This window comes from Ictidomys tridecemlineatus, chromosome 7, assembly GCF_052094955.1.
Source record: "Ictidomys tridecemlineatus isolate mIctTri1 chromosome 7, mIctTri1.hap1, whole genome shotgun sequence".
Lineage (NCBI taxonomy): Eukaryota > Metazoa > Chordata > Mammalia > Rodentia > Sciuridae > Ictidomys > Ictidomys tridecemlineatus.
In genome coordinates this window covers 19670986-19695418 of record NC_135483.1, presented here as the reverse complement: position 1 = coordinate 19695418, position 24433 = coordinate 19670986, and the positions used below count along the sequence as shown (strand labels likewise).

Below are 24433 nucleotides of genomic sequence, written 5' to 3'. Positions count from 1 at the left end.
TAATCTCCATGATAGTCAAAAAGACTGAAATTTTTTGAACGTTTTCCTCACTCCATACATCAGTTATTATTTAAAGCCAAAATTATGTCCTTCTAAAATCACCCTACATACTTATTCAGCCTCTCTATCATATTATATTGTTACACGGTTCACATGGGATTTAGCATTCTCCACTTTGGGTAGTTACATGCTCATGTCTATATTTCAACTCACTGTTTTGTTTCTTTTTATATCTACCATGGTTCTTAGGTCGACACCTTGCACAGAATATAAATGCAATTTCAACTGAGTCTAATTCTTTGAGTTTTGAACCAACTTGATAAAAAAGACAATTCTTCCAATGTTCAGAATACTTTTTTAAAAGGTAGCTTTGGACGGGGTATTCAGGTATTCTCTCTTCCTTTTCCCTCTGCTCTTCTGATTTCTCACAGATATGTACCTCAACCATCTCATCCAACCCCTGTATTTACATACCAAGGGAGCAACTAGGAAGAGGTCCTAGCACGAGAAATGTGTTCCTTATATGCATGAGTATACCTGAAGCAAGCCCTCTAATTTATTAGTAAAATAAAGGCCAAACAAAATGAGGAAAAAAACTGAATGTGTGATTTATTATATTTAAGATTGGTCTATAAGGCTTAAATATGTCTGTCATAGTTAACAGCAAATGAATGTAACTTTACAAAATCAGAATTTTGATACAGTACAGGACTAAATGTGGCAACTATGCATCGGAAAATTAATATTTCCTCAATGCAAATATCAAATCTGCAGCACCATTTAGAAGCTTCCACTAAAAACTCAAGCTGCAGTATTTATTACAAGCTCTACTCGGAACACAAGACTACCTAAATCAAGCATTAGAGAAAAACAGTGGAGTCATTCACACTTAACATGTCAGATTTGGTACAGGATTAAAATACTAAGTTTTTTAAATGTCCTGGTTTCAAATTAATAAATATAAACACAATATAAAAATATACACCAGTTGATAAGGCTGTACTGCAGATGATCAGGAAGTTAAATCTCGCTCTCATATGTATGCAGGTATGTCTTAAGTGTCAGAATTTCAGGGTAGCTGCGGCTGGTCTTTCGGAAGAAATCCAAACTGGTAAGATGTTCAATGTCCCGCACTCGAGCTGTGTGCATCTTTATGAGTTCTTCTACCCATTTTGACTCATCCTCTGAGCTCTGTAATGGAAATAAAGCAATCAGAGTCAGAATGTTCCAGAGGTGGTTCTCTAAAGGGTCATTCTACTCCAAGTCCACAAATGACCTCCACACACTCCTGCACACAGCACTAAAGCATGTCGCTCCTTCTTGACCTTCCTGTCACTCGGCAGCATTCCTGTTGGTAATGCACCACAAATACCTGGCCTGGGCTGTAAACATTTTCAACAGCAATTAGCTGTACCAAATAAATGAGACATGTGGTGTGAGAGGCACTCTTCTCAATAGGTTTTCAGAATGTAAATCAAAATTAGGAAAACCATAGACTCTGGAGAATTCAATAATTTGGTTCTTTTCCCGGCATTGAAAAATGCAATGCTGACTACAGCGAACAGGTAATCTGAATACTCTCCTGCTTCCAAAGGAAAATGCAGAGCTGATACCCAATGCACAAAATTGTGTGTGTTTGCATTCTTAGATTGTTCAAAAGAAGCCACTATATCAACTACATCATCTATCAGACTGCAACTAGTTGATATTTGAATAGTGAATTCAACTTGACACAGCTCAGTTGATGCACTTGGCACTTTGGGGCTTGAGAGGCCTGAGCTACAAATGTAGTACTGCCACTTCCTGGCTGTGTGAACTCGGTCATGATGCTTGACTTCAAGACCACATTTCTTTATCAACTCAAAGGTTAATACACTTACTTCAGCAGCTCCCTGGGAAGTAGAAAAAAAAAAGGAGAGGGAGAAAGAGGGGGAAATAAGGTAAAGAAACATCATGAAGGAAAGGAAATCTCTTTCTGTCTCAGCTACTTGCCAAAAACTGCCTTGTTGTCTCAAATTCTAGATGCAAGATAGTCAGATGTCCCACATGAAACAATTTATCTCAAGCCTAACTTAAAACCAAAAGGTAATTCAGGTGAAGCAATACTTTGCTTCTCAAAAACATATTCTTTTATTTTGGAGGCAATTGGGAGAAAGAACAAGGTCTGAGAGCCCTGTCAATTACAAGTGTTTGCCTTCTTCAGTAGACTTGGGACAGGAGGGATTTACAAGTGATCTCATCTCCTAATTCCCTTGGGACTGAAATGACCCTCCCCAACCCCCACCCCCAAAAGAGTCTTTCTAGAAGTTGAAGTGTGGCTGCATGTCCCAGGGCTGAAAATGTTCAGATTTGCCCTCATCCAACTCTTGACCACTAGTGGTCTCAGTGAACTATCCACCAGAGCCCGAGAACCTGCAAAGATTTTCTCAGAAAGCTCCAACCCACACAGACCTGGACAGGGAGCTACAGAAACTTATGCCAGGACTAAATAAGTAGCATGACAGGGTAGGATCAGGAAACTGATGCCTGGCCATCCCAGGAAAATTAAGAAATGGGAAGAAACTGCTTTACAGCCTGGAGAAGTAAGGATTTTAGCCTTCCCTGCCCCACCCTCTTAGCCAACCTAACCAAGATCTCTACGACTCACAGGAAAGACCTAAATATAACTCTACCCACAACGGTACTGACCAATCCTCAGTGTGACCATATAATTAACGAAGTAGGAGGTCTCCAGATGGGTCAGGACCCCCTCAGAGTGAGCAGAGTAAGTATGAGGTTGTGCTTTGGGAGACTTTTCATATTTATCTCATTGGTTCGATTTTTCAATGGTAAGTCAGTCCAGCTTTCCCTTTGTAAATGCAATTATTTGAATATGTGGACAGAGGTGAAAGAGTTCTCCTAATTTAAATCGTGGCAAACTGGGATTATAAGAATTCAAGGGGAGAAAAAATATGTCTTTTGCAACTTCTTCTCCTGGGAAGTGATTTGCCATTTTCTTTGGAAGGGCATTCTCTGCTGGTTTTCACATGCTAAAATCTGGTCTCTAATTTGTCAGTAGGAAAACCAGGCTGCGCTGCACATGAAGAATGTCGTGCAAGATGAAAAACTAATAAATTTAAATAAAAGTCCATGCACCAAGGTCAGAGTAGGAAAGGAGAAACTTTAAAAGTAAATAACAGATTATTAAAGCAAACAGTAGCACAGTCCATGAACTTGCCTCCTGTCTTTGTGCTATGGGTATTTTTTCTTCACCTGCCTTTTCTCTCTGACTTTCCCCTAAGCAGATTTGTGAATTCAAGCTGGGGCTTTGAAATAATCTTCAAAGCATGGACTGGTTTCTCTGTGGACAGAGGATTCTTTAGTAAGAAGCATAGTGGAAGTGAACTTTACGAAAAAAAAAAAAAAAAAAAAAAAAACCTCTAAACTCTGCAGGTCAGCAACCAGTAGGCAGAGGAAGACCTGTGGGGACAGTACTGAATTACACTTTCCAGATAGAAAAAGTGGATCAGCTAGAGAACTATCCCTTCCACTTAGTCTGAAACAGTGCTTTTCAAACTCTCCCTTCACCCAACTCCCCTAATGACATTAGAACTTGAACACGTATTTTCAAGAACTCTATATATACCTTAAATGCCCAACTCTGTGTATGAAATGTCTTTGCAATCTTTATCTAAAAAAAAAAAAAAAAAAAAAAATGCAAGACAACTTTGATTTCACTCCACAGTATGTGTTTGTTTTTTTGCAAAACTTTTACTTCCCAAGAAGTTCTTAGTAAAACTGAAGCTCAAAGAAAGTATTGTAATGTTGCACAGAGGCATTACATCCCCCATTACTCCATTAGCTACTCTTGTGGTTTTGAACAATCAAAATAAAGGTCAACTGTGAAGTCTGTGATATCTCACCTCTCAGTGCAGTTGCCTCACTTCTCCACCGCCCATCCAGTCATGCAGAGAGCCCCACTTATCCTTCAGGTATACTATTACTGCTTTCCACTGTCCTTTTTAAATGTCCTGGATCCTACTCCAGTTTAAGGTTTGCTACCTCACTCCTGTGAATCTCTCCCTTTGAACACCATGCCCAGCCTCCTCCAATTCAAGTTCACCTCTATAAAGCCTAAATGTTGCTCGTCTGATCAGACATTTTTCTTGGTTTATCTAATGACTGTGCAGAAAGAAAAGCTCCCAAGTGCCCAGGTTCTAACACAGAAATCTGGTAAATGGAAAAGAAAACAGGCTTCTATACATTCTGCCCTCCTACTAAGTCACCCGGCAGCATGTTTCCTTTATTATCTATAGGTTCCTCAACAGCTGATAAAAAGGCGTGTGTGTGTGTGTGTGTGTGTGTGTGTGTGTGTGTGTGTGTCTATGTAAGCATACATATATGGAGAGAGAGAGAGATGCCTCATAGGGTGATTTGATGATTAGAAATAATACATGTAGAAGACCTGCACAGTACCTGGATCACAATATGTACTCGATAAATGGTAAAAACTACTAGAACTGTTACTAAGACTATTATTACTATTACTACTATTACTATATTTTTAATTTGTTTCCAAGCAACTTTTAAAATCTTATCTCCCACTATTGGCCCTAATTACAATATCCTAGAAAAGCTTAACTCGATTTCTACACAGCATTTCAAATATGTATGTTTTCCTGCATCCTTTGTTTTGCTTTGAATATTCATACCTCCAACTTTCAACCATAATTGAAGCCATAGCCCAAGAACTGCATTACCCATGAAGCTGATAATCTCTGTTGTCTTTTGGCATAGCAATGACTTAGCCAGGCATGTTGGCACACACCTGTAATCCTAGCAACTCAGGAGGCTGAAATAGCAGAATCACAAATTCAAGGCCAACCTTAGCAATTTAGTGAGACTCTATTTATAAAGTAAAAGCCAAAAAAAAAAAAAAAAAAAAAAGGTTGAGGATGTAGCTCAGTGGCAAAATGCCCCTGGGTTCAATCCCCAGCACCGTGTAAAAAAAAAAAAAAAAAAAAAGGAAAACATTTTTTTTTTTTATCTGTTTTAATTGTAGCCTCACACTCTTGGCTGCCTGAGAGTAGTGACTATGTCTAACACAGTATTATAAAGGGAGAGATTCACAGGAGATTCACTGGAGTAGGATCCAGGAATCCTTATATCAATATCTTATATTGTATATGTTATACAATTTAGGGATTTGAATATGATTTGTTTACTAACATTCTCTTCTGCAGATTACTTCCCTGCTTCTTCTACCAAGTGAAACAAATGCATAGACTATTACTTGTAGCAGGGACTTTGCATTACATTAAAGACATCCGAAGAGATTAGATGATTTTCCCCTTGTGCTGAATTAGTGCAGGATCAGGAGATAGCAAGGCTCCTGTCTTCCTGCTAGTGTTTGCTAAATGTACCCATTCACACACAGACACACACAGAAAAATAAAAATCCATTAGAACACCAAGCCTCTATGTGTTAAATAATATTCAACCTGGGTCCTTCTTTCTTTTCACTTTGTTGGATAGTCCAAATGCTTTGTAATATGTGTGTTCTAGTTCAATGACAGGAGTGTAAATTATAAAACAAAAATTAATTATGAAAGCAAATCCTGAAGGACTCTGTCTTTGAACTCACATTACAGCTCTCATCATTGTCTGGTCTATGAGGAAGGATGAATGAGGATACAGAGAGCGGGCCATCGCACTTGTCGGCTGGCTGAGTGAAATCCAGGCAGCTGGTAATGATACTGTAGTAGTGAGTTGGAACAGGAATGGAACTGCCTTCCACATACCTGAAACGGGAAGGTGATATAAAATTGAGATATGGAAGCTTTCTTTTTAAAATGGTGACCAAAGGTTATTGCCTAAGTTACTTATTAATTCTCATTAATTCCCACTCAATGGAGTTATTTTTTCACTTCTTAGCACTGGCCCACTTCTATAGCTCTGAAAATAATGTCTGCCTGGCATCTTCTCCTTCCATCTGCAGAAGGAAAAAGATATTCCAGGTAAAGAAAATGGTCTGATCCAAGAGTTGGAGGCAGGAAATGGCAAATAGATCAAATTTGTAGAAATGAAAATCTGGAGAGCTAACAAAAGACAAATTACACTGGGTTGTCAGCCAAGATGTAGTGTTCGGATACTACTGTTTAGGAAATAATGTTCCACTGAAGGTTTTTATGGTAGAGCGTCATTATTACACCTACATTTTAGGAAGGTAACTCTCATAGAGTTGTAGAAAATGGACCAAAGTCATGAGATATTGGACTTAGGGAAATAATCGTCCTTTCAAGCTGCAATGAGACCCTGTCTTGGTACACAGAATTCATTTACCAAAGAAAGCATTAAGGACCAAGTGCTGGGGATGAGTCTAGAGGTATAAAAAAATCATTTCCAGTACAGCAAAGTGCAGAAACTTACAATTTCTTACCTGTTTTTATAGTATCTTAATTTTAATCATTTTCCAAATATCAAAATTATAATTGAACTAAAAACTTAATATTGGTTAAACAGTATGTATTTTGTGCTGGGGTTGTGGCTCAGTGGTAGAGCACTTGCCTAGCATGTGTGAGGCACTGGGTTTGATTCTCAGCACTGTGTATAAATAAATAAAATAAATAGCAATAAATAATATAAGTAAAATTTTTTAAAAAACAATATGTATATGTATATAAATATATACATACATATATTATATGCATACTGTATATACTATACTCATAAACTATGTATGCATAAATATTATTATATATATATAAAACAATGATCATCAATAAAATAAATGTATAACTAAGATGAAATTTCTCTCATAAATAACTGGAAAAGGAGTAAGATAATTTCTATTTTAATAGTTCTCTGTTACTTTAAAATAGCATTTATTCTCTAAACATCTGTAACACAAAATTATGTATGTCTTACATGCCATGCTGCTCCCTTTTTGTTTCCTGGGGGTATAAAATTAAATGATAACTCATTCTGAAGTTGTCATCTCTGTGTCTTCTTGCCTCCTCCCCTAAACTCTTGAGTTCCTTATGAAATCAACATTTGATTTATCCCCAATAGCATCAAAGAGAGGGATAGAGAAAATTAGATTCAATCAATTCATGCAATTTCCTAATGATATATAATAACTCAGAAAGTATAAAAGCTTCCAGAAGTCTCCCCAAATAATGGAGATAAGTGAAAATTATGATCTTTCCATTGAAGAGTTGTTTCATAGAAGAACCAATGATAATTTTTAAGTATTTGATATATTTTCTTTCATGGAATAGGAAACTGCATTTATTTCTCACAAAATGAAAAATTCCCTTTGAACCACTAATGCCACATTTAATCAAAGGTTCAAAAGAACTGAAGAATTCAAAAAAAAAAGATTCAATGAAAGAAAAGACTTAACGGTATTGACTCTTCTCTAGTACATGAATATTTGAAAAATAACCTTGGCTGATATCTTGGAACTTAAGCATCCCATACTGAATGAAATGAAAAGCTTACTGTTTGATTTTGTCTTCTGTGTCATGTAAGCCATCAAAGTCATAGTCAAATATTGGTCCACTTATTACATTTACTCCATTTCTTTCTGAGGCATATTTCTTCACCAATACCCTTTGGAAATAATTCCAGACCCCTGTGCAAAAACAAAAATCAGATCTTCTTAAACAAAACTCCTTGCTCGGCCAAATTCTCTCTAGGATGCATTCTACAAGCCAAATGTCACAAGCCAAGAAACAACAGTACTGTTGTGGTTCGTGAGAGGAATCTATGCTAAACCATTATCTCTGTGTTTCATTTATAAAGGAGCCAAAGAAAAGATATGAAGCTACGAGATAATGGTAGGATTTAATTAAGATAATGGTAGGATTTAATTAGGTTCCCAGAAAAAGTTACTGAGCTGAAATCTGAAGGATGGATTAGTAGGTGAGACAAAGAGATGGAGGTAGAATGTGCCAGGTAGTGTGTGCACATACTAACTTTGCAGTAGGTACAAAAGTAGAAGTGTGGTCTTTCTGGGTGATTGAAAAGAAAGCATAGCTAGCTCACAAGTTTGTCCTTAGCTCCGACCTTTCCACGGAGCCCAAGCATGTTATCCAACCATCCTTCTCATAATCCACTTGAATATCTAATCATCATATCCAACAAAACATTACCCAAAGGGAATTCTTGATTTTCCTTCCAATCCTGCTCTGCCCCTGGTCTTCTCCATCACAGTTAATGGCACTCTCACCCAGAGAATTTGTTCAGGACAAATTCTAGGAGGCATCCCTGACGTCTCTCCTCACTCCTATAAGCAAATGCTCTCAACGCTGTCTCAAAAATGCATCCCAGTCACCCCAAGTCCTGTCACCCTAATCATGGCTTCCATCTTGATCTAAGTTTCCATGCCATGTGAAGTGAACTACCAAAGAAGACTACTTCCTGGGCTCCCTGTGCAAAACTCTTACTTCTTGATAGTAACCATATGGATCCTTTTACACCACAAATCAGAATCAATCAATCCCCTCACCCATTGGGCTGGAGATGTGGCTCAAGCGGTAGCGTGCTCGCCTGGCATGTGTGCAGCCTGGGTTCGATCCTCAGCACCACATACAAACAAAGATGTTGTGTCTGCCGAAAAACTAAAGAATAAATATTAAAAAAAAAAAATCCCCTCACCCATTTCTAAGACTGAAGAAGATTTTTCATTGTAACTACAATAAAAATCCAAATCCGATTCCCATCCACAGCCCTGCCTACACCTGTGATTTTACTTCCTACCCCTATCCTCCCCTGGGTGCAAGGCTTTTTTCCTGTCCCCCGACCTTATCAAGTTTGTTCAAGCCTAAGCTTTTGCTTTTGCTCATTCTTTTGCCTGGAAAATTCATTCCATGGTCTCTTTTTGTCTGGTTTCACTTCTATTACTCATTTCTCACTTCCAGTGTCACCCCCTGCATGGGACTCCCTTGTCCATTCTAATTCCAGTTTACATTATGGTCAACCAAAGGAACAGGAGAGGAGTGGAATGGAAGGCAGACAAGAGAAGAGACTAGCAGGAGCAGAGAAGGCAAGCAATGAGTTGTTTCCCTAATATTAGGTCCAACTCACCACTGTTTTACATGGGGATTAGAGGTTCAGGATGCTACCACTTCTTTCCTGTCCTTATTAAAAAGCACTTGGCCATCTTTCCCATAGGGCTTCCACGGCTCTTTCTATCTTCTGATTCTCTACTCTGAATAAAAATAGCAGAGCAGCCCACCAGAGCCAAAAAACCTTGGATAATTATTTGTACCAAAGAAAGAAGGAGGACAGTAAGAGGAAAGGTCCAATGTTAACTTAAGCCAAAAGAGCGAGAGAGTGAAAGAGAGAGAGAGAGAGAGAGAGAGAGAGAGAGAGAGAGAGAGAGAGAGAAGAAATAACAATGGGAACAGTCAAAAGGCCAAACCCACAGAAATGTGGCATGAGAAAAAAACCATCCCCCTAGTGAAGAACAGCAAGCCCTCTGTCAAAGGCCTTGCCACACCAGCCTCAGGGTGGTACCGTGTGTTTCCTTTATTTCTGTTTGGTCCAAATTACATCAATGAAGAATAGAGAAATCCAGGAAATCCCAACTCATGGCAATTAAAAGAAGCTGTGCCCCCATTGTGAGAAATGTACCTACGTGAGTTTCTGAAATGTTTCTCAACTGAGTCTCAGAACATACTAGGAAATCTTCCTTTAAAACCCGACTTTAAATTTTCATTCATAAGCAACAGATTCTAGCTTTGAGAACACCTTCATTTACTAACCAGGACATCAAATAAACATATTTTTCTCCAAACCATGCAGCCATTTCACCAAAGTTAAGCAGGGAGGCCTGCCACTGTAGCTGACACACCACAATTCCTCCTTCCTAATTTGAGACTCTATTTCAGCCCTGAGAGTCCTCAAACAGAACCCGATCCTCCACTGCCAAGTCAAATTAGAGAGAAGTACTTCTTTTTCCTGCTTGTCCCATAAGCATATAAGTTCTTTCACTGTAAATGAACTAAAAGGGAGTAAAATCTATTCCATACCACCTTCTCTGTCTCCAGATAAATGGATGGTTGGATGGGTGGATAAATGGAGAGATGGAGGAATTAATTAATTATTTGATATGAGAAAAAGAAAATGGATTATTTTTACCACTGAATAGATAAGTCATAAATCTATACGAGTCTTAGAGGTCATGCAGTAAAAACTTTTAATTTTACAAATGAGAAGTCAAATAGCATTTTTATAATCACACAGCCAGTGGTCACACTTCAGAGATGAGAACTTGATTTGGAGGGCCAGAACTTATTGTGCCTATAAAATTCATAAAATCCTTACCATCCAAAACTATTGTTGTCATGTACAGATCAATTATGTATTCAATGAAATGCAAACAATAGTTTGCACAGCCCTAAAGCCAACTGAAAATAATATTCTGATGAATGAAGACCCCTTAGGCTCTTGATGGGTTTCAGAGTCAGCATTCTATATGCATGAGCACCCCACAGGGGAGAGTGATTTCATGGCAATGTTCAGTAAGTAAATGTAGATGCTGTTAAGTGTCAAGTGACTTCCAAAATTCAGTGGAAACCTTTTTAACCACCAAAAGAATGAGTATTAAAATTGCAAGAACTAAAAGAAAAACACAAACGTGGTTCATTCAGTTTCTACCACTTATGACCTCTGTCACTTATGATGTCAACTTCTTAAATATAAACAAGGGATAAAGTACCTGCCAACCTTCCTCACAGATTCAAATTTGGGGTTCACGTAGAAAGTTTATATGAAAGTTTTCAAAAATGTTTGAAGGCTAAACACATGAAAGGTATTATCATTATTAAAATCAACATAGTGGTAGAAAAGGTAAGTGGTAAATTTAGAAATATTTACTTTCATAAATAACAGTTTATTAGGTAAATATTGGACTTACTTTTGAAAGCAGGATACATGGGGACCATATTGGTTACAAGGAATGCATCATATTTAGCCTCTGGCGAAGAACTCAGATCTAAACATCAAGAGAGCAAATAGTGTACATGACTTACCAAAATCTACATCAAAAGAAAAATAGTCTTCCAAAATGGTCCCATGGCAAGCAGGTAATAGATCTCCTCCTTTATTCCCACTCTTTGCCTCCTTTAGACATTTCTCCCCCTCCCCCACTCAGTCTTTTCCCTTCACTCAGTCTCTCTCAAAAATTGTTTTTCATTCTACCTAGTTCTTAAACTTAAGTACTTTGTAAAAGAATTTCTTGATTTTTCATTAGTGTAACTCAGACTTTTAAAAATAGCATCAAGATAATGAGACAATGAAAGGGTTCCACTTATTTTTAAAAGATCACCTTAAAATCACCAAAAGATTAATGTTTTCATTTTTTCAGATTCTCATGAAACAATGTAAGGAGGAACACAGAAGATTCCCTTGCACTTTAAAATTCTCCTGGAAAGTCGGATTTTTGAAAGTTGGTCATTGGCTAATTTTGGAAGGATCACATAAAGTTCATCTCTACAATCTCTTGAGTGGCCCCTCTTAAAGAAAATCTGAGCCACCGAAACCCTAACTTCCTAGTTTCACACTCCAGAATGTACAGTATATCCCTGCCCCCAGCCAAAAGATCAGATCCAGACACTCTATGACTTACAGGGAGGAAAGAGGAATCCGTAGGACATCTGCTTATCATTCTTGTAAGCCAAACAATTCTGACTGAAGCCTGGAGAAACACGGACGTCAGGGCGGACACAATTGGTCAGATGCTCAGGGATGCCAGAAACCTCAGCCTGCATGAGAGTCAAAGTTACTCAGTAATGCCATTGCAGAGAGAAGGCCAAATGACAGGGACACAGTAATGCCAGGTTACTCTGTCATGAGCAGCCCAAACCAAAACCCTACTGGCTTTTACTATAGCTCATATTCTGATATTCTGATTCCTTTAAATATCATTAGTTTTAAAAACAACAAGCCAGTAATTTTCAAATGCTTATTTTTTAGCAACAGAAGTCTTTTATCAAAGTCTTAAGGATAACAATATATAAAGCAGAAATCCCACTGCTGGAAAATGAATAGGCTTTCATAGATCATTTAAAAACTAACACATTTAGCAATAACAGACATCCTTTCCAAAAAAAAAGTGTGTGTACTCTTTATATGTGTGGATATATATATTCATATATTTACACACATAAAGAACATATAATATATATAATATACGTATATAAGTAGAAGTATTCTTTTTATTTATATTCAGAAATTTAAAACACTTCAAGTGCCAAATAAATTTTTCCACTTCATGATGTAACCTATGTATCTGATCCTCATCACATTGAAGCTCCAACACAAAACTTTTAATAAATAAAAACAGGATGCCAATTTGTGGGAGAGGCTGTGCATTCGCAGAGAATATAAGGAAACTGTACTTTCCACTAAATCTTGAAGCTGAAAACTGTTCTTATAAAAATAAAGTCCATTAAAACAAACAAAAAATACACAAATCTTAGTGGTTTCTGTAATTACTGGGCAATAATTTATGCACAGTTAAAAACGAACAAACAAAAACAAAAGAATTAGCATGCCCCTTTCAATATTTAACATATTATCATGGAACTATTAGAACCCTGAATAAAGACTAGTTCAAAATATCTTATCCAACAAGGATCCAACAAGGAATTTCTTCCACCAGAAAAAAAGATATTTTCTAAGACAAGTAATCATTGTATTGATCAAGGAATGTAACGAAATGAAGAATACAAAACCCAATTTTTCCAATGACCTGTTTGGAAACAGTGTATGATGTCCAGAGTGGCATTAGGAATATTTCACTATAACCGCTTTCAAAGTCAGTGTGATATAAGATATTATATCTAGTTCGATAAAGCACGGCAGGTCGCCCATAGAGGAGATGTCTCTCTAGGAAAGAAAAAAGTTAAACTATGTTAAATGCACATTGAACTTTACACCAAAAGTTAAAGAAATATTGGAAGAGTTGAGTTGTCTAAAATGTGCTAGCTTACTTATTAATAATGCAGTGCCTTCTCCTTAATTTAAATGTGAGTCTTCCTAACATTTTTGTAGTTTCTGATCACCTGTGCATGCATCAAGGCTTGCAGTTATCAAAACTGTAATGTAAATGCCATATTTATGTTAAATATGCTCTTTATGGTTGTAAGTAATTTAAATCTGTATAGAAAGGAAATATTATATATAACAAAATTAGAAATGATTCCACTGAATGGAAAACCAAGGATTGGACTTCAGTAGAATAACAGGTTAAACAATGACTTAATTAAGAAGAAGGCTCTCTCATCATTATTTGCAAACTGCAACTCAAATATACATTATTTCAGCATAAAATGTGAGTGGTAATGAGAATTTAAAGGAAGCAGCTTTGTCACATGGAGGTAAACTCTTTAGGTAGGAACTTAAAGGAACATGTATAGATAAAATAAGTGGGCATTCAAGAGAGTTCTTGAAATACATCAGTTACCCAAGAGCTCAGTGAAGACTCACAAACGCAGAGACAGATCCCTAAAGGGAAACCTCTCTTCTTAAGGAAAAAGGTCTGAAACCTTACTTTTTGAGGAAGAAGAGATGAAGTTTACTAGTTCCATACTAGTGCCTAGAGCCTGATCTGACCACTTTGGACAGGCCAAAACTTCCACAGATTCTTAGAAATCAGGGTCACTCCAGACCAAAATATTTAGAGATTGAGGCTTAGGCAATTCATAATTCCTTAAGTGCTATATATTTTTAAGGGGGAAAAAAACTTTTTCTTACTATTATTTTATTAGAGAAAATAAGTTTTGGCAATCACTTATTAAATTATGTATACATGTTGCTTTAATTAAAGTGTTACCATTCTATGCGAGTAATGGAGAAAACCCTTCATAGAATACTTTGCAAGACCCCCCCAAGTAGAACTGATGATTTGAGGCAAAGAGGCCCACACTGTTACAACATAAGCCTGTTCTGCATAGTTTGGCTTCGGCAGTATGGCAGTAAATGTAGAAGGGTTGCCTAAGCTGCCAAATTTGGGGACCCACCCCTAAGAATTAGAACATTACATGATAATATTAAATAAGTGAAGTATAATAAAGTAAAAGCCAGCAAATCATAACAGTAGTACTTGGGGGGGCAGTAAACCAACCCAGACTTTCTTCGAAACTCAATCCAAACCTTTTCTAGGTTCAAAATTTCCATTAATGATTTCCTTGTTTTCATTTTTGCTGCCTCTGAATTTCCTGGTTTCAGCTGGAAGCAGAAGTATCAAAATTTTTTGAGAAGCTATTCTCTTTTAATCATTCAAGTGTTAATGCTTACCATGCACATTCCTCCAAACCGGAATTCAAGCCTAGCCTCCCATCTGTTCCATGAAGGGACAGCAAAAGAGCAATCACATGTAATACCCCTCCTTGAGCAGCAACCAAACAATAGTTTGGGTGATCTACAGTTTCCACCAACCCTGGCTCTTCCTTTCTCCAGGGGCCCTCATTTCTTGGCATTTCTCAATTTGCAACACCCTGCACATGATCGTGGTGAACACCTCTTTGATATTACGCATGTGATTGCTTTTCTCTCTACTAACAGTAACTTCTCCAGTCTTCTCCACCAGTCTGTCACTTATCTCCTTCCCAATTCATCCATTATGTATTCCTCATCAAACACTGATTGAAAACCTACATTTGACCAGGTCCTGGGCTGTAGAAGAAAAGTAACTGAGCAAAGAATATTAGGATAGAACTCTTACCCTCAAAGAGCTCAGAGTTCAATGGGAAAGACAAACGTGGCACAAATAACTCACAAATAACATAGTCTGCACCACATCAGAGCTATCCATAAGAATATGGAAGGAACATAGAGGAGGATGAATGTCACAAATGGGGGTAAGATGGCATCAGCAAAGCCCTCCACAGAGTATATGACGTTAAACCAGGGTGAAGCTATATCCCAGCTTATGTCTGCTATTCTGACATATTATTAAAACACTCTTTTTCACACTCAAGGTGCAAGACAAATAATATGGTCACAGAGTTCAACCATCATGGGAGAGACATGAGTTAAAAAGGAGAAGTACAAGATCAACCAAATATCCAAGATTCACTTTCTACAATTTCCCGACGCACCTTCTCCATATCTACTCATTCTTCTGCTCTGAATATATAGACTTTTAAGTTTGCTTCAAAAATTTGGGCTTCACAGTTTCGAAGCATGGACATAACTGCATTATGAAACATAGCTGGGGCACAAATGTATCATTGTCTGATCAATTCTTTTTCAGTTATTACTGAGCATCAGGAAAAAGAAAAAGAAAAAGGAAAAAAAAAAACAAAACCTAGTGGTTTCAACAACCTTCCAAAATCCAACCAATCAAGATTCCCAACTGACCCCTCCCCACCCCCCAAAAAAATCTACCTGGGTCTTCCTAAAACTTAGCAGTTTTGTCCAAGAAAGAAGTGAAATAATCTTTGCAGTAAAAAACAGATTTTAAAGTTCTGATTCAAATTTGGATTTTACTTTTTCAATTTATCAAAGTATCAATGAATCACAGGATCTTCATCATATCCTGACTTTGTGGGTCTTTATGATTTCTTAGGCAAGCCACATATTGAGTTTCTGCTGAACAAAATGCTCCTACCCAGGCCACAAAACGTACTAGATTCTGTCCTTACACGTTAAGATCTTCGCCTCAAGACTAACCCACAAGCTTCTGCTTTGACAACATGTTCCTGGGATTTCTTTTTTATTTTTTCCTACAGTAAGTGACTTCAATAAGTAATTGAAGTATTCATGCTTTTAAAATATTTACTTTCAAAATATTTAAAAATTTTTAATGTCACAGCATTTGCACAAATTTATGGGTTACAGTGTGATATTCTAACACATATGTGCCATGTATATATATATATCAGGGTAAGTGGATCAGTGTAATTGGAATGTTTATTACCTCAAACACTTATCATTTCTTTGCATTGAGAACATTTAAAATCCTCTCTATAAGTTATTTTGAAATATATAGTTAATTTTGGTCATATCGTTACTCCATTATGCCACATAGAAGTTATTCCTGCTGTCCAACTGCACTTCTGTACCCATTAACCATCCTTCTCCTGTGATTTTTTTCTGTGGCTGTGCCTTCCCAGACTGGGTTCCTACTCCATAGAATTCTAGACAGAGCCTTTATTCCACACCCTGATTCCTGTTTACAATAGTGTCTCTGGCATTTTGGTACACGCCAAGGTTCTCCTCCAGATACCACATTTGGCAAAATGCTGTGAGACGAATCTTTTTAAGTGGTGTGGACTCCCCAGCATTTACTGTTTTTCCCTTCCAAAGTTTGGTCATGCAGACCTGAGTTTGTGTTTCTCTTCCCTCCTCAGCTTCCTGATTCACATTCCCACAGATTGGCTGGCTAACTTGCAGCCACATGAAAATCTCTCCTCCCTTTTGTTTTTTAAACATTCACTCCCACAATAATATGCTCTTAAATTTGACCACAAAAACCTCTACACAAGACCTTTCCTTTTCCTGTATTCTTTCTCCTTCTTTGCTTTACAAGTGTCTATTATCATTCACTGACATTTCAATCTCCATTGGGATTCTACTGGCCGTCTGTTCTTACCTCAACCCTTGAAACAGTATGCTGTAATTCATCTACTTCCTACGTCCTTCCACAGATCAAAAACTGTATGAGGACAGGGACTTTATCTGTGTTTTTTACCACCAGGTCCTTCTTCTCCACTGCCAATCACATCATATCTACTTGGTAAAGACTTATTGATGAATCAATAAAAAATAAATAAAAATAAAAAGCTGGGTTTTACATATGACCTGCCTTACGTAATGCTGAGAGACAGATTGGGCAGATCGGTTCCCCCTCCATTTTACTGATGGAGCAATTGGGGGTTTATTATTTATACTAGATAATTCAGCTACATAGCGGCACCCAGACTCTAGGCCTCAACCCTCTTGCTCATCATTCGTCACTTTAGCCTTTGGGGCAATCTCCAGCCCAATGCTGCCTGCTGGGTTGTTCTAATGGAGAACATATTGGAATGAAGGTCCTGCTGCTCCTGTGCATCATCAGTTCTATCCAAGTGATATCTGCTGAGACAACATTAGTAAGCCCTAACAAGGACAATCATTTGTATCAAAGCCTCTAGTATTTCATAACAACTTGCAAATCTTGACATGAACTGAAATTCTCTCCTGACATATTCCCTTTGTGCCAATACTTAGAAGAATAAGCATTTTCCGAGGAAATCACATAGGCTTAAGTGTCACTAGAACTGGAGTCAAATCTCATCTCAGCTCTTCATAACTCTGCAACTCTGAAACTTAACATCCTAAAGGCTTCTGCTTCCCTGGGATGTTGTATTGTCAAAGAGCAAAACACGTAACACACCAAGGTCAGTCTTCACCCAAACTAGCTTTGGTCATAGTGGTTGTAGTTGTCACAGCAAACAATATTGGTAGTTAAAGATGATTAGAATTCAGTGTCTATATCAAAACTACTATAAATCACAAGCAATTATACTGAGTAATGGTTTCTTCCAAGTCTTCTTTAAAACACACACATGGGCACACATACAGAGAAACACAAATATATCTTCTTCCTTAAGACAACTAGCAACTCCAAAATATAACAAAACAAAGAAAGAAACATTTTTAGAATCAAAAAGAGAGACAAGAGATTCCCTCTCTAAAATATTCAAAATGCTACTTTAAAGTTAGTAAGTCTTATCACTCCTTAAGTCACTCTTCTCTCATTGTGTGTGAGAAGGAGCCAAACATGTACACACAAAACCATGTCATTTTAAAATGATTTTCAATTCCTTTTTATATAAAGATGATAGTGAGTTCTAACTTAAGAAAATATAAAACATTTTCTAGCCATGTAAATAAAGACCAAGGTGAAACTAAATATTGTAATAATTCTTACCACAAAAATTATAGCCAGCTTCAGTGCTAGAATCGCCTGCTATGAGAGTTTTTAAATTTTCCATTTTATTCATGCATTCATCCATTGATTCAATGTCACAAGGAAATGAGTTTTCATTGCATAGTAAGTCCATCAAGATGTTAGCTACATGTGACCCAGAAAGAGCAACCATCGTACAATTAAGATCTGGAATTTATCACTTATCTAGAAATACAATTGCAGTGTAGATCACCATCTTGGAGACTACATTTTCTTCCTTTTCATTTTGGCAAATGGCTTCATTCTATAACAGTTTAAATATTTATAGCAAACTATTTCCTATGATTAATTTAATATACCTCTTTTTTTAAATCTCCAAATATCCCCTGAGTTATTTCATTACTGGAATGTGCAGCCTTTACATGTATGCTTTATACAGATATATGAGTGATTTTATAGCATATGACATTAAAACAGCCACATATGAATACTTCAAGTGGGTTATGTGTGACATATGGCTTATTCTGAAATATATCAACTACCTATATCTGTGTTTAAAACAACTAATAACAAAAATTGTACAATTTTACATTTGTATAGAAATGTAGGTTTACAAATTACAAGCTTCAACACATATTCAAAGGTATCCAGAAAGGGGAAGTAATTACTCTTAATAGATTCATGTGCTCACACACACACAGATTTGCATTCACAAGGTTCTGCTCCAGTGGAGTAAGCATTCAATATTTTAAATGGGAGACTAGGATTTATGACACAGGAAACATCACAGAGGCCTGAAAGGACTTGGACTAAGAAAATGTTGCTTTGCTGCCAAAGAAATGACCAAGAGAGAGCCTATAAGAAGACAGAAAAAAAGACCAAGAGATGAAGAAAAAAATAGAGTATTGAGGTGTATGCATATTCCAGAATCTAAACAAGAAAATGCTTTACCCATAATACAACCATGACATATAATTATTTTTACTTCACGAAATTCTTTTAAAGGCTGGTCCCATTAGGACATGAGCAGACCAAGGGCATGTGCCACTATGAGTCTCCTCTAATATTTTATGCTGCCATTTTTTATAGGTGCAGCTGTCTCAGAGAAACCAGAACCAGGCCAGGGTAAGCATCCTACAAACACTGAATGAATCCACAAATGTTAAACTTTTATGCTTGGAAAGACCCTTTGGTGGGAGGTGTAAGAGACTTTTGTTCGACTGAGCAAACCACACAGAGATGACAATATTACCTGCAAATTCTATCCCTGAGAGTCACAGATTCATTAAGAAGATGCCTCTTATGTTCATGTTTGGAGATTTGAGGATATTTCATGCTCCATTGTCAGAATGATTTTGTCACAATGTCACCGAGAATTATTTCTAAGATCAAAATGTTTTAGAACCATGAACAACCAGAGTTTGAATCAGCAAAAACAAGGGATTTTTATCATCAACATAAGGTAACTGTAGTTATGTGGGTTAGTCTCTGTGTCCTCTATGCTGTACCATTGGTCTATAGGTACAGTTATCGTATATTAGACAAAGGCACCAAAAACATATATTGGAGAAAAGATAGCCTCTTCAACATATGGTGCTGGGAAAACTAGAAATCCACATGGAACAAAATGAAATTAAACCCCTCTCATCATTCACAAAACTCAACTCAAAGTGGATCAAGGACCTTGCATTTAATGGAAGAAAAAGTAGACCCAAACTTTTATCATGTGAGATAAGGCCCTGACTTCCTTAATAAAACACCTATAGCACAAGAATTAAAACCCAGAATCAATAAATGGGATGGATTCAAACTGAAAAGCTTCTTCTCAGAAAAAGAAACAATCAGTGAGGTGAACAGAGAGCCTATTCTGGGAGCAAATTTTTACCACTTGCACATCAGATAGAGCACTAATCTCCAGAGTATATAAAGAACTCAAAAAGCTAAACACCAAAACCCCCCCCAAATAACCCAGTTAATAAATGGGCCAAGGAAATGAACAAACACTTCTCAAAAGAAGCTATACAATCAATCAACAAATATATGAAAAAATGTTCAACATCTCTAGCAATTAGAGAAATACAAATCAAAACTATGCAGAGATTTTACCTCACTCCAGTCAGAATGGCAGCTATTATGAAGACAAACAACAATAAGTGTTGGTGAGGATGTGGGGAAAAAGGCACACTCATACATTGCTGGTGGGACTACAATATGGTGCAGCCAATCTGGAAAGCAATATGGAGATTCCTTGGAAAACTTGGAATGAAACCACCATTTGACACAGCTATCCCACCCCTCAGTCTATACCAAAAAGACTTAAAAAACAGCATACTACAGGGACACAGCCATATCAATTTTTATAGCAGCACAATTCACAATAGCTAAATTGTGTAACCAACCCAGATATTCTTCAATAGATGAATGTACAGAGAAACTTGGGTATATATACTCAATGAAATGTTACTCAGCATTAAAAGAGAACAAAATCATAGTATTTGCAAGTAAATGGATGAAGCTGGAGAATATAATGCTAAGTGAAGCCAATCCCGGGAAAAAAAAAAAAAAGGCCAAATGTTTTCTTTGCTATGAGGATGCTGACTCATAATGGCAATGGGAGGGGAGCAGGGGGGAATGTAGGAACTTTAGACAGGACAACGGGGAGGGAGAAGAAAGGAAGGGGCAAGGGGGTAGAAATGACAATGGAATGAGTTAGACATCATTACCCTAAGTTCATGTGTGAAGACATGAATGGTGTGAAAATACTTTGCGCACAACCAGTGACTTGAAAAATTGAGCTCCAAATGTGTAATATGAAATGAATTGCATTCTGCCATCATGTATAACAAATTAGAATAAATAAATAATTTAATAAAAAATCATCAACAACAAACCAGTGGCTTTTAGAAGAGAAGCATCTCAGTACTATTTCTTTGCTTTGTGATTGAATATTTGAAAAACTCAAATCATGAGACTATCTACCCTTGACCCTGGCAGCATCCCAATTCTTGTAATTATTATGACACCATAGTCCACATGGTTTAGGGAGGTCAAACATTTCAAATCACTCAGATTTTGTACAGGATATGTGTAGCTTTCACCAATGAAGTTCCACCTTTAAAAATGGATTTACCCAATTATATGCCTGAGTCTACATTCTCTGTGATCAAAGGAAGGAGGAGGAGGAGGATGGAGAAAAAGAAGAAGGGCAGATGAATATCTTTATAAAGGAGGAAAATAAGTCAGGTAAATAAAAAGTCTTCTACTGCTTTCTTCAACTTCTGCTTAGTAAGATTGGAAACAGCACATATGATAAATGAGCCATACATAAACTAATAACTCCAGCGATGGTCTCAGGAAAACTTGACCTTGTGCATCTTTGCTGCATGGCTTGGGGGTGCTGTATTGTGTCCTATGTGGTTCCTTACTTTCAGTTATTTCCCCCACTGTTTCAACAAGCTGTCCCATCTACTATAGTAACCCATACAGCAGCCTCCACACCCTCTTCTATTTTCTTCTAAAGTTTGGAATTTCAAAGTTAGAAGGAAGAAGGTAAATTGCATTTTTATTCCTAATTATTTATTGTCTCCACCCATTGCCATGTGACTTGTGAGACAGGGTCCCAATGGAAAGAATATATTTCCCTGCACCATTGGTGCCAGTGATACGGCTTTGGCCAGTGAACTGTGAATGGAAGTGAAGTGCCTCATGATAGTAATGCTGAGTTGCAATATGCATTTCTGTGTGCTGCCCTAGACAGGCTATGTCACATACAGGGGTTACCCTGTCAACCCAGACTCTAGAATTAAGAGTAAGGGACCACTGAATTAAGTCAGGGACCCACTGAACCTAAAGTCAGCATAGTAAAATACAAGCAGATCATAAGATCATCTCTCTCTCTCTCTCTCTCTCTCTCTCTCTCTCTCTCTCTCTCTCTCTCTCTCTCTCTCTCTCTCTCTCTCTCTCTCTCTCTCTCTCTCTCTCTCTTCTTGGTATTGGGGATTGAACCCAGGGGCACTTTACGACTGAGCCACATCCAGCCTTCACCCTTTTTATTTTTTATTCTGAGACAGGGTTTCGCTAAGTTGCCAAGGCGGCTTTGAATTTGCAATCCTCCTGCCTCAGTCTCCCCAGTTGCTGGGATTATAGGCATACACCACTGCTCCCAATCTTGTGTGTCTTTCCTGACAAAAATCACTGAGTTTTTTTTTTGTCATATCTCAAGTTTGAAAAAATTTATTAATACATGTTTGTTATCGATGTATGTTATACATGATGGCAGGATAAGACAGGAGGAGATTGAAGTCAGGCCTCAAGATAATCCTTTATTTGAAAGGGGAGTTCTGATTTCATTCCCCTGTATCTCTTTCCCTACAACATATACACTGACACTCTAGGTAGGTGAGCTTCAGCATAGAAACCAGCTGCTCATTTATAATTGTGACTACTATTCCTTGTATAGGAGTCCCCATTAGCATCTTCCCTTGAAACCCATCAGATACACAGTGGATTATCTGGTTGGGGCGGGGGACTTGGAAGCAATTGAAGAAAATGAAAAATCAAGTCACAATTTTCTATCTCAAGCTGGCATTTTGAGCACACAGAATAAACCAATACCCTTCATCAGATGGATATAAAAATCACTTTGCAATACAAATAGGAATTTTTTAAATAGTGTTCTTATACTATGAAGCAAATAGAAGTCTTCAATTTTTTCATACTAGAAAATAAAACTTGTATAATTTTTTTTTTTTAACCAACCCCTTACCTTCTGTGGACCCTTTTGTATGAAGGCGTTTATTGAGTTCATCCAGCTTGTTCTTCATGAGTGAATACCAGAAAAGCAGGGGGGAAAAAAGCAAGTCAGAAGTGTTCATTCTTTCCTGTACCCTCTCTCTATTTGATACTGCCTGCATCTTAAACTCTGTTAATATCATAAACTACTCTGAGGAATTTCTGTTTTGACATTCTAATCTCTACTTCCTAGTGGTTCTGTGTCTATGAGCATCTTCTTTAATCTCTCCATGACTGTTTCCTTTCCTTAAAGCTGTGGGAAATCATGTACCAACTTCCCATGTTGGTAATGATGTTTACCTGGGCATACAAAAATATATATATAATTAATTATAATAGTGCCTCAGTATTTCAGATCAATCCTTAGGTACACTAAAATAATTTCCAAACTAATAGATGAAATTGCTTTCTCCAGAACTAAAAATTAATAAGTCAACAATTCTAAAACATAATTGGTCAGTGACTCTACCTTCCACTACATATATCCTAGAGCATTTAAGCTTAAATGTCCAAAATACATTTACAATAACATTTGTTGCAGCATCATTCATAAGAGTAACATTTGAAATTACCAAGCGTTCTCAAATAGGAAAATCAATGAAATCAGTATGATACATTTTTACAATTAAATACAACTATAAGTAGTAAAAATGAGTGAGCTAACAATATATTAATACACGTAAATCTATCTCAAAATCATAATGATAACATTTAAAAGGTATTTCATGTACAGTAGATTATAAATAAATGTTCACTGATTCTTTATGAAAACAACAATGATAAATAAAATAATTGCAGGGTTCAAATAGTATAATAGCATTCATATAAAAATTTATACTATGCAAAATACACATAAATCATCTTTGGAAACAAACTAAAGATTACATCATATATTACTTGAGATGTACAGCCACATGCATTAGAAATATACACACTACATTCAGGACACCAGTAAACTCTGGGCAGGAAGGAGTTAGGATGGGGAGGGAAGCATGGAACTTCCACTGAACCTGTAAAGTTTTCTCTCTTATGATTTGTGTACTTAGGTATTCACTTTTTTAATTCTTTACATTTTTTTTCAATATGTCTGGATGTCTTAGAGGAAGAAGGTAGTCTTTTAGAGAAAGCCATAGACTAAGACAAAGCAGAATTTTTCTGAAACAGTTTGAAAAGATATCCAACAGTCTCCTTCTTCTCGGAAGACAGATAATTCAGAAAACAAGAGGCAATCAATTGATTCCTGTAAACCTGTATCTGGCCTCCACTTCACCTCACGAAATGTCTTCCTGTTGACTTTGGCAATTCGACTCCTCTAAACTGAGCTCTGAGATTTCCTGCCTTGTTATAACTAGTCTCTTTGGTTCTTGTCAAGAGAAAAAAAATGGGAAGAAGATTAAAATGGGGAAATGAGGAAGAGAAGCAAACTGAACTCCTACAGTAGGGAACCTCCAAATGTGGCTCCTTGGACCCCCAGGAATCCTGGAAGGAAGCAAGTAGAAGGAGAAGGAGACTAGGCAATAGGAGAAATATTTTACATTTTTCTAAAGCTGAAAAAAAAAATCATACATATAGTTACCAAAACACCACACATACAAATATGCCAGATTGCCTTGCTTTGGGCTGGCATTGTGTCAGTTGCATGTGGTAGCATTGGTTGATTCCTGCTGCTAGAAGCACTGGTTGGCTGCTATATTGGTCTTTGATCAATATAAATGTCAATAAGAAAATTATTGCCTAGCATTTTAGTTTGTTTGGTTT

General features: G+C 37.1%; 1 protein-coding gene across 13 annotated transcripts in view; it reads right to left on the bottom strand.

Annotated features, from left to right (window-relative positions):
• Positions 1 to 584: 584 nt before the first annotated feature.
• Positions 585 to 24433, bottom strand: part of Enpp2 (ectonucleotide pyrophosphatase/phosphodiesterase 2) — a 105703-nt gene continuing 81854 nt past the window's right edge. For 4 of the 13 annotated variants that reach the window (XM_078016746.1, XM_078016747.1, XM_013356833.4 and 1 more), the window contains exons 19-27: positions 22650 to 22701; positions 17906 to 18049; positions 14143 to 14217; positions 12740 to 12876; positions 11615 to 11750; positions 10904 to 10981; positions 7483 to 7615; positions 5624 to 5780; positions 585 to 1191 (exon numbers count right to left, since the gene is read on the bottom strand). In XM_078016746.1, the coding sequence (XP_077872872.1) occupies positions 1021 to 1191; positions 5624 to 5780; positions 7483 to 7615; positions 10904 to 10981; positions 11615 to 11750; positions 12740 to 12876; positions 14143 to 14217; positions 17906 to 18049; positions 22650 to 22701 (1083 nt within the window). In that variant the 3' untranslated portion in view covers positions 585 to 1020. The remainder of the gene's footprint in view (positions 1192 to 5623; positions 5781 to 7482; positions 7616 to 10903; positions 10982 to 11614; positions 11751 to 12739; positions 12877 to 14142; positions 14218 to 17905; positions 18050 to 22649; positions 22702 to 24433) is intronic. The other 9 variants (XM_078016749.1, XM_078016750.1, XM_005316205.5 and 6 more) reach the window with 3 other exon arrangements.